Source organism: Leucopleurus acutus, assembly GCF_964270905.1.
Source record: "Leucopleurus acutus genome assembly, chromosome: 8".
NCBI classification, from domain to species: Eukaryota; Metazoa; Chordata; class Mammalia; order Artiodactyla; family Delphinidae; genus Leucopleurus; species Leucopleurus acutus.
Genome location: NC_139151.1, coordinates 39,292,542 through 39,303,810, shown reverse-complemented (window position 1 = coordinate 39,303,810; position 11,269 = coordinate 39,292,542). Strand labels below are relative to the sequence as shown.

Genomic DNA, 11,269 nt, shown 5'->3' with positions numbered 1-11,269 from the left:
ACGGAACATAAAAGACAAGAAGGCTTTCCTGCTGACCTGAAATTGTTGAGCAATCTGTACAATAAGCAAACAGGACAATGGCCACAGAGAGAGGATTTATTAAACTGACTTCATTTCTTACCTTCCCCAGTTTAAAACACACACACACACACACACACACACACACACACACACACACACACACACACACCAGGAAAGCTTGGAGGAATTATTTTTGAAAGACACCTAATTTCCAGAAATACATCAAGTCTAATCATTCTGCTCAAAATACTTTTCTTCAATTGTCAGGTTTCCTTAGATGAAGAATTTCTGTGTTACTGGGGATACCATGAATAAGGGTAAAATGGAAGAGTAACTGAAACGAAAGGGTACTTATTCTCAACTAGTACCTGTGGCTCCAATTGAAAGAATCATGGAGGCTGTTTCACAGTAAAAGCAACCATCTGAGACCCATAGAGAAGACATTTGTCTGGAGCACTGAAGGATCACCGTAATTGTAATCGGCAAATTCTGAGAAGTTTTGATGTGCGCAGAGTTACACTTACAAAATCAGAGTGTTTCAGTTGGATGCTCAATATCTGAAGACTAATGTGTATCTAGATTATTTATTTTATATAGATAGTAGGCCGGGCTCATTCCTCCTAGGATCCTTAGAAATGTAAAAAGGAAATAATTTAGTTTATAAAACAAATACAGGGGACTTCCCTGGCAGTCCAGTGGTTAGGATTCTGCTTCCACTGCAGGGGGATGGGTTTGGTCCCTGGTCAGGGAACTAAGATCCCACATGCCACGTGGCAAAGCCAACAAAAACAAATACTCAACTCAAGGCTTGTTTTAGTTTTCTATTAATAATTCAATAAGAAATGAGGACCTGTGTGATATTCATAATCAGCATTTTATGGTGTATTAGGGGAAAGACCCTTAGCACGGTATTTAAATTTTTGACATTAATTTTCCTTCTAAATTGTTTCACTCTTCTCTTTTCATTTCTTTGAGGAAGTGTTCATATAGAATGAAAAATTTCATTATATATTTATATAGTTTTAAATAAAATCATTGTAGAAGAATTTTTAAGATTAAAAATTAGGGTGAGATGGGCAGATTATCACATGATACAGGTAACTGCTACTTGTAGATCCTCAGGGTCTAGCTTGAGTCGTGACAGCTATAAGTAGGAGAGGAAGGCAAGCTGGATCCTTGGCTCCTTATATAAGGAAGGAGAGCACAGGAAGCCTCCCTGGAGTATACAGATGTCGCTGGGGCCTCACAGTAGACTGTCCTGGGATCCCCTGACCTCACCGATTATATGACTAGGGAGAGGGAGATGTAAGAACCAACGGTAACTGGGATACTGTATTCCCATCCTTAGAAAAAAAGATTTCTAAAGGAGGAAGTGAATTTCAGGAGAAAGATGATCAATTTCTACTAAACAAGTTGATTTTCAGGGGCTCAGTGGCCAGTCAAGAAGGAAAAGCAAATCAGAAGCACAGGAGAAAGTCAGTGCTATTCGAGAAAGCTATGGCAATAAATAATACCTTTAAAGAGAGAGAGAGTGTGATACTAAAGAATGCCGTGAACATAAAAGGGAAATTTAAGGGGAAAAATAAAAAGAGTTCAAAGAGAGATGAGAAATTAGCTTTGAAATAAGACTGCATTTGTATAGTAGAAAAAGAAGTGGAACCAAGGAGAAAGAAAAGAACCGGAGAAGACTATCAGTACCCTGGAGGCCAGAGACATTTTAGGAGGAAGGAGGCGCGCCATGAATCAATGATGTAGAGAGATAAAGTGTAACCCATGGAGCAGCACTTGGGAGACGATATGATGATTTACAGAGATGAATTTCAGTGGAGAAGTGGGGTCAGAATCAGAAGCCGAGAGAGATGAGGAAATGCTTTTGTAAACGTAGATTATTTTTGTTTATGTTTTGACATGTTGGGTATTGAAATGAAGGAAAGAGAATGGATGCAGCTTAAATCAGGAAACAGACTGATGACTGATGATTCAACTCTTTACGGAGGTGATAGTGATCATTTAATTGACCATAGTTTTGGAATACATGGGAGGTGTCAATTTAAGGAGTTTAAATGACAAGATTAGCTCTGGAGAGGGGGAGTATCTTCTCTTCTCCTGAGATAAGAGAATAGGAAGAAAAATGGGGTGTAACCAAGAGGAGAGAGACTGCAGTGTGTGCCAAATGAATTTAGTTACTTATTTTTTTAATAAACATTTTTGGAGTGTGCACTATATAAAGTACCAAGATCCCTTGGAAAATATGATGATGAAAAAGACCTAGACAATGCCCTCAAAGTAGTTTTATATGGAAGATAAGACAAGGGCAAAAATAACTCTAGAGATTGAGAACACAACCTGTTAAGTTAAATATAAATTTTTTTACACCTCAGTTTCTTCCTCCATAAAATGGGAATAATGAGAGTACCACCTATGTTTCAAGCATCCCATTCTCTTTCTAGCTTACATTTCCCAGTGTTCTAATAGAAGTATTTGACCTAATGGAGACATTCAGCCCATGAATCAAACACTGTTTCATTCTCCATCATTGCCCTCATGTTCTCATTTCCTTTTTTACCCAAGATAAATTTACTGGCCCATCATTTTAATCACTCTCTTATCCCTCCATCCAATCCATCAAGACACTTGGTCCTCTCTCCTTGAGATACACATGGCTGGAAAACCCTAACCCTGATGAAACCTTACTATTTGCTTTCTTCCCATCTTTCGAGTCCCCTTGTCCATGGAGGAAAATTCCACAAAGTCATACAATATGAGTTCAGGAAACACATCAAGATCAAGGCACACATAGGCTCTGCATTTCTTCAGCATCTACATGAAGAGGCATCCCATGTTGAGGAGGGTTTTGTTCTAGTGGAAGCCCCTTCCCCATTGTTCTTCCTTCATATAGGGCCTTGATGACAGCCACTTTATTAGGAAAGGGACCTTCAGACTGCTTGCGGAATTAAGCTGCCTAGATATCATGCCAGCCATTTACAGGAGCTGTCTGGGAAAGCCAGCAGCCCCATACGTTAGGAGGCACCTGGAGACTTTGGATCCTTTTGGATGCTATAGCCCTCCAGTCATGGAAGGAGTCTAGGCTAGCCTATTATTCAGGCATCTTAGGATGAACATCTGGGTCATTTTTGAACAATGCTTCTCCTTCATAACAATCTATCCCCAAGAAGCTTGAGTGCTCATCAGGTGTTTCTGAAATAGGAAGAGAGACATCATTTGATTTCCACCCAATCTTTACAGGCTAAGTTAACTGCATTTGTCACAGTCCCTCAGGGATGAGCTAGATTGTCAACCACTTCCCCTCCCCACCATTTATTACCAATATATTCTATATAGACCTCGAGATTGTTACTTTTATCCTTTGACATTAAAGTTAGAAAAGGAGAAGAGAGTATTGATCCTCCATTACCTACCTTCTGCATATTCCATGGTGCATGAGGCTCCAGGGCAGAGGTACAAGGAGCTACTACGGCTCACTCAAAGGGCCCCTGCCATCAGTATTCGGGTCTGCAGCAAACATTAATTTGATGCACTCTTACAAAAGCTACCAGCAGGGGTCACAGAGAGCAAGCCCTTCCTTGGCTATTATTTTGTCCCTGATCCCAGACCCAAAGGATAAGGGTTTTATGTTAAAGCCAAATAGTGGTGACCTCTTTGGGGAGAGGGGTGGTAGAGGATCAGGCCCCAGCCCCAGCTTCCTCTTGTCTTGAATGGACCCCAGATAGCATATAGGGACCTCGGGCACCTCTTGCAGACCACAGGAGATGTGGGGAGTTTCTATTACTTGGAACAATGGCAGGCCAGCTGCTCTTAGTCTTATTGGGGAGACTACAGGGTGAGAAAGGTTAAATGCCTTTGTTCTCTAAAGACAGTTGAGCTCTTCCTCACAGATTTCTTTAGCATGGTTTTCTTCTCTCCCTGGTTCTTGTGCTGACCAGATACTAGTGGTGTTTAATGCCCTGACCACTGTGCTAGCTTCTCCCATTCTGGCAGCTTTCCCAGGGAAACCCCTTTGTTCCTAAAAGGACCCTGAAATTTGTATTACCTTTAGATGCCATATATTTTCTTGTAAGAAATCTTAAAGGAAAAATTTCAGGCAAAATACCTGTGCTTTGTGGGCTGATAACATTAAAAATGAGGTCTTTTACTAGACAGTTGGGAGAGATGATTGCATTCAATTGTGTTGGAATAGGGAATGATGGAGTTAGGGTGGGGCTGATTTGAGTAGAATCTGGAAGAGATACATGGGTACTGACCAACAGTTCAAGTTTCATTTGGAAATATTTTCTTGAGAGAGTACCTGTTTTCCTGGAAGGAAAATTGTCTCTACTTTTATCCAAAGCAAGACGATCAGAGGAGACTTCACTGACAAGGTGATGTTTGCACTGAGGTTTGAGAGTTGCCTGGGTGCAAAGACCATCAGACAAGAGTATACCGGCCTTTTTTGAGACACAGCCAGGAATGTGTTTGGAAGGAGAGAGCAAGGAGCAGGGTAGAAAGGGGTGAGGTCAAGAGGTGATAGTGGGCCAGATCACTTACGGACTTTTAGGACATTCGAAGGATTCTAAGTGGGGTGGAACAGGTGTGCCTGAAGTTTGAGGACAGGGGAAAGTGAAAGAGAATATTTGAATGGTGGAAATGAGGGTAGCTTAAGAGGATTAGGAAACAGTAGTAAGGGAACACTTGTAATTCGGTTAATGAGATAGTTTGCTTCGTTTTTTTTTTTTCTTTGTTTATTTGTAGACGTATATTTTCTGTCCTAAAATTATAACTATTACATATGCTCCATACAGTTCAAGTTGAACTTGGCGTATACATAGTGAAATTTATTTTTGGCATTGTTTTCAATATGTTTTTTTTTCACACACACGCTCTGTATTTTATTTTTACAAGAGATAAATAAACTGACACCAAGCATTGTAAATGGATGACCGCAAGAAAAGCAACAATGATTGCAATTACCAAACACGAAACACACTCATACTATGTCATAATAGCGACATTCAGTCCAGTAATCCTCCACTGTAACAGCTCCTTTACTTTGCAGTGAAAATTGACTTGTATATTTTTTGCCTCTGAGTTCTTGTGGGATTGTTGTTTTAATTCAAACAGAAAGTCATAAAAATTATAATCATCTTCCTAAGTTCACTCATTCCCATGTAATTATTTTTTTTTCTTCTTGATGCTTTGTAAGGCACTTTTATGAATTCATCAGTTTGCCATTAGAGTTCTGAAAATGCTTATTCGTTCAGTTACACAGTATAGTTAGTTACCAGAAACCTGTACTTGTCAGAGTGTTTTCCATGAATTCCTTGAACATGAAACCCTTTTATAGGAACATTTTTGCAAAAGCATCAGAGTACACGCAGTACTCTCTCTAAATGATAAAAGAGTTAAAAATGACCATGGTTAAAGATTTGATGAAAGTTCATAATAATGCAATTGACAAGGAAATTTAGTTATTTCTGAGATATACATTTTAAAGTAATAACTAGAATTATGACTTATAACATTATACCAGAACATATAAGATTTTTAGAAATTTCATGTAATGTCTGAAACATTTATATTAACGTATTTCCATACAAATAACCCAAAAAAGTTTATTATTAGTTTTTTTTTGTTGTTTGTTTGTTTATACTGCAGGTTCTTATTAGTCATCAATTTTATACACATCAGTGTATATATGTCAATTCCAATCACCCAATTCAGCACAAGCACACCACCATCCTCACCCCACCACAGTTTTCCCCACTTGGTATCCATACGTTTGTTCTCTACATCTGTTTCTCAACTTCTGCCCTGCAAACCTGTTCATCTTTACCATTTTTCTAGGTTCCACATACATGCGTTAATATACGATATTTGTTTTTCTCTTTCAACTAACTTCATTCTGTATGACAGTCTCTAGATCCATCCACGTCTCAACAAATGACTCAATTTCGTTCCTTTTTATGGCTGAGTAATATTCCATTGTAAATGTGTACCACTACTTCTTTATCCATTCATCTGTCAATGGGCATTTAGGTTGCTTCCATGACCTGCTTATTGTAAACAGTGTTGCCATAAATATTGGGGTGCATGGGTCTTTTAGAATTATGGTTTTCTCTGGGCATATGCTCAGTCGTGGGATTGCTGGATCATATAGTAATTCTATTTTTAGTTTTTTAAGGAACCTCCATACTGTTCTCCATAGTGGCTCTATCAAATTACACTCCCACCAAAAGTGCAAGAGGGTTCCCTTTTCTCCACACCCTCTCCAGCATTTGTTGTATGTAGATTTTCTGATGATGCCCATTCTAACTTGTGTGAGGTGATACCTCATTGTAGTTTTGATTTGCGTTTCTCTAATAATTAGTGATGTGGAGCAGCTTTTCATGTTGATGCATCTCTTTTTTCTACCTTTAATGAGAATGTTACTTCTGTTTCACTGTTAAGAATGATCCTTGGTAATTTTTACCTTGAAATTCTTTATCTTACAAAACAAGTTTCTCTTGATGCTTTGCAAGTAAGAATTGTAAAATCATGAATGCATTTTGCATTTCATCAAATGCTTTTTTGATACCTATAAGATGATGGTATTTTTCATTTACTTTGTTAATATTCTGAATTATGTCATTAAATTTTCCAATGTTGAATCATCCTTCCATTCTATTTGGTCATGATGTATTATAATTTTATTATATTGCTGTATTTCGTTGGATAACATTCCATTTTATGCTTTCATGTGTGCTTATAAACAAAGATGGCCTGTAGCTTTATATTTTATTTTCCTTTTTTTCGTTTTGCTATCAGAGATGAGAATAGCTTCATCTGAGTAGCTTTCCAACTTTTTCCATACTCTGAGACAATTTGCACAATAAGAGTTAACTGTTTCTTGCAACTTTTCTAGATTCACATATAAAATGATGTGTCTCCTGGACTTTCAGCAGTCATACTTTGAACCAGCTTCTTATACTGGGGTATTATTCAAGATTTCTGGTGTTTCTTGGATCCATTTTGGATATGTTTCCTCTCCAGAAAATTATTCTTTTCTCTTATCTTTTGAAAATCTTGCTGTCAAGTTTCTCCTAAGATTCTCTTTTGAGATTTAAAAAATTCTTTTGTGCACTATTTCATTCCTAGTGGTTTATTTTCCCCTTCTTTCTTAGGCTCAGTTATACCCATGGTTTACTGCTATCATTAATTTCTTCCAAGAATAATTTTGGTCATCAGTGTTTGGTGTTGTATGTGTTTTCTTTCATTAACTTTGTCTTTATTCTTTGTTATTGTTTTACCCCTACCTCTTCTTTCTCTTCTTCTATCTTGTAGCTTCTTCAATTGAATGTTTAGTTCATATATTTTCAATCACCCTTCCTTTTCCTTTTGGTATGATGAAAGATATCTGTCTCCTTTAATGCTTTTAACCCTAAACTATATTTCAAAATTTAAATAATTTAAATAAATTAAAAAAATATTTCACAGAAATTTGTAAAAACCATAATAACTTGATGATTTATGACAGTGAGCCATTCTGATGGCTGTGTAACCAGCACCTGCCTTCAGGATAGAATATTCACATTATTCTAGAGACTTCCTCACACCCCCCACTCACAACCTGTCTCTCTCACAAAAGTAACCACTACTCTGACTTCTAACATAGATTACGTTGCCTCCTTTTTCTCTTTATATAAATGGAAGCAAAGAAGAGGTATTCTTTTGGGTCTGGATAATTTTGCTCAGTATTCTGTTTATAGAATTATTCTTATATTTTCATGTAGTTCTTGTTTATCTTCATTGCTGTATTGTATTCCATTGTATGAATACACTATAGTGTACTTAACCATTCTAATGTTGACTGGCATTTGAGTTGTTTCCAGTGTTTGGATACTGAAATAATGTTGTTCTGAACATTCTTGGACTTGACTTTCATTGCACAGACACACACATATCCTAGGCATGAATCAAAGCACATGGGTAAGTTCAGTTTTAGTGGATTCTGTCTAAATAGTTTTTCAAAGTGAATGTAATGATTCCCATTCTCCTTACCAGAGTATAAGAATTTCCACTGTTCACAACAACATTTATTGTATTGTCAATCTTATGAAATTTTAGCCTTTCTTTGAATATGCAATTATATTCCATGGTGGTGTTTTGTTTGTAGTTCCCTAGTAACTATTTCCAAACATTAGTTTGCAACCTGTCTCTATTGTAGTTTTTCTTAGGTTTTGTTTTCAATACTGACCTGAAGACACAACATTTGGGATACCCACCCAGGGCTGGGTGATTCACTAGACCTCAAGAGGCCAGAGCCAAGTGTCGACCAAGGACATCACAGACTTGCAGGCTCAGCCAGCATCAGTCCTGAGCAAGGCTTCTGCCCAGCGTGGAGTCCCCTGCAGAATCAGCAAGCCTAAGAAATATTATCAACTCATTGCATTAAAGTCTACTGGGGGTTCCTGCTGATATACTCCAACCCATTTTTGAAAAAGTAGTGTTTTCCAGCATCCTCACCTATCCAGAACATAAGTAAAAACTTGGGAGTTTCTTGCTTATTAATGAAAGCTATGAAGTCTAAGTCCAACTGGGCCCAGAACCCAAGTTGTAGCATAATGGTATTTCATCCAACCAAAGAAGAGTTTAATGATTTCGATACATACATTGCTTATATGGAATCCCAAGGTGCACACCGAGCAGGCCTGGCCAAGGTAATTCCACCCAAGGACTGGAAAGCCAGAGAGACCTATGATGATATCGATGACATCTTAATAGCTGCTCCCCTCCAGCAGGTGATTTCTGGGCAAACAGGAGTGTTTACTCAATACCACAAAAATAAGAAGGCCATGACCGTGGGTGAGTACCGCCACTTAGCAAAGAGTGAAAAATATAGGACTCCACCACACTTGGATTTTAAGGACCTGGAGCGAAAATACTGGAAAACACGCCCCTATGGTTCACCAGTATATGGGGCTGACGTCAGTGGCTCCTTATTCGATGAAAACACGAAGCAGTGGAACCTTGGACACCTGGGAACCATTCAGGACCTGCTGGAACAGGAGTGCGGAGTGGTCATCGAAGGCGTCAACACCCCCTACCTTTACTTTGGCATGTGGAAGACCGCCTTCGCCTGGCACACGGAGGACATGGACCTTTACAGCATCAACTACCTGCACTTCGGGGAGCCCAAGACTTGGTACGCGGTGCCCCCGGAGCACGGCCGGCGCCTGGAACTCCTGGCCAGGGAGCTTTTCCCGGGCAGCTCGCGGGACTGTGAGGCCTTCCTGCGGCACAAGGTGGCTCTCATCTCGCCCACGGTCCTCAAGGACAACGGCATCCCCTTCGGTCGGGTCACTCAGGAGGCTGGAGAGTTCATGGTGACGTTTCCCTATGGCTACCACTCTGGCTTCAACCACGGCTTCAACTGCGCCGAAGCCATCAATTTCGCCTCCCCGCGCTGGATTGATTATGGCAAAGTGGCGTCGCAGTGCAGCTGCGGGGAAGGCCGTGTCGCCTTCTCCATGGACGTCTTCGTGCGCATCCTGCAACCGGAGCGCTACGATCTGTGGAAACGCGGGCAGGACCAGACCGTGGTGGACCACACGCAGCCCACGGAGCCCAGCAGCCAGGGCCTGGACGCCTGGAGGGAGGTCCCCGCGCCCTGGGGAGCCGCTCTGGGCCTGAGGCACCACCAGCCACGCCGTGCTCGGCGCCCCCGTGGGCCTGTAGCCGCGGACGGTGAGACCCGCCACCGAGTCCCCGTGAGTGCTGTGTCGCGGCGCTCCTCGCCGGTCCGGGGTTCTTGCTCGGCCGCCCAGTTCGAGGCTGCGGCCACCTGCACCTCTGGGGAGCCCGGCCCGACCCAGCCGCCAACCCCAGGTCCATCCGCCCCAGATGGCCACCCAACCGGAAGATGTGGCCCTCGTCGTCGTCCTTGGAAACAGGGGACTCAGGAGCCAACTGCTCCCCCCAGGGCTAAGAGGAGGCTTTCCTTGGACATTGCTCAGGACCCAGAGGCTCAGCCCCTGCCTGTGGATGCACCCTCGCCGGACAACGCTGACCCGCTCAGCCCTGGGCTCCAGCATCCCGCCAAGGCTTCTGGGTGTGGTTGTGGCCCTGTCCCCTAAGCCCAGGGGATGCCTTTCTACCCCACTGCTCTTGCGTGGGGATCCTTTGAGACTGGTCGCATTGACATTTCAGAGCTTTGGCTATTTGAACGTCACTAGTCTTGCATGAGAGTCCCTCCTGTGCTGCCGCTGGACCTGCTGGGTCCGTGGTGCTTACCAAATTCGCCAAAGTTAGTTCTTCCTTCCAGACCCTGGAATCTTTGGACACTGCTAACTCCTGTGTCACAAACTGAGGATTCATGCACTGGACACTCTAGTGTCTCTGGAAACTAGGTCCTGCTGAGGTCGCCAGAGCCCAATCTACCTCAGACTCCCATCCCATGGGCCAGCTCTGGATGCTGCTCAACTTCTAAAGAATCCTGGGCTTTGATTAGCCTCCAGTCTCCCTCCTTTTCCTCTTCCCCCTTCCCTTCCCGCTTTTCTTGCCAAACTAGGCCCTTGTGACCAGTTAGGTCAGTAGAGACTCAGATAATAATTGATAATCTTTCTGAGTCTTTGATGTATTTAAAATGTGTTCTCTGCCAGTATGGTAACCAGAAAGATAAAATCTGACTTTACTAAATATATTAAAGGTAACTGGAATATTAAAATCTGACTTTATTTTGTGTTGTTCATTAAGTCAACTGAGAGTTGATCGTTTTTCTTGCACTTTTCTTAATAATTATATCAACACATTTCAAGCCAAACTTATTTTTCTGAGCTTGTTGCCTTGTGTGATGTTGGTGAGTGAGTTTGGGCTTGATTGTTGGGTTCCAGCTGGCTGGCTGGGTTGGGGGATTTGGTTTGCAGCCCTATCTGAAGGGAGACTTGGAGGAAATCACCTGGCACTTGGCTGATCCAGGTTGCTAGGAGAGATGTGCAAACACAGGGCAAAAAGTGCCAGCATGTGAAAATCTTCTCTCCAAGTCTCCACTGCCTTCTCAATGCTCTACGTACATTTCACATGGTTAAGTCATTGACACATCCCAATAAACAAATCCACAAATAAATGAACAAGACAATTTCAAGTGGGCATATGTTCTGTGAAAAGATTAAAGGGGGTGGAGTGATAGTGCGAATGGGCGGTGTGGTTCCGGTGGTCAGGGGATACTTCATAAAGCAGGAGACCTTTCTAAGTCCCAAATGACAAGAAGGAAGGT

The 11,269-nt window shown here is 41.5% G+C and overlaps 1 protein-coding gene across 1 annotated transcript; it reads left to right on the top strand.

The window, feature by feature from the left end:
* Positions 1-8,564: 8,564 nt before the first annotated feature.
* Positions 8,565-10,130, top strand: LOC309965626 (lysine-specific demethylase 4D-like; the record flags this gene model as incomplete). The annotated part of the gene is made up of 1 exon (XM_082845213.1): positions 8,565-10,130. One exon carries the CDS (start codon positions 8,565-8,567, stop codon positions 10,128-10,130), a length of 1,566 nt encoding a protein of 521 aa, XP_082701339.1.
* Between the last annotated feature and the right edge of the window lie 1,139 nt (positions 10,131-11,269).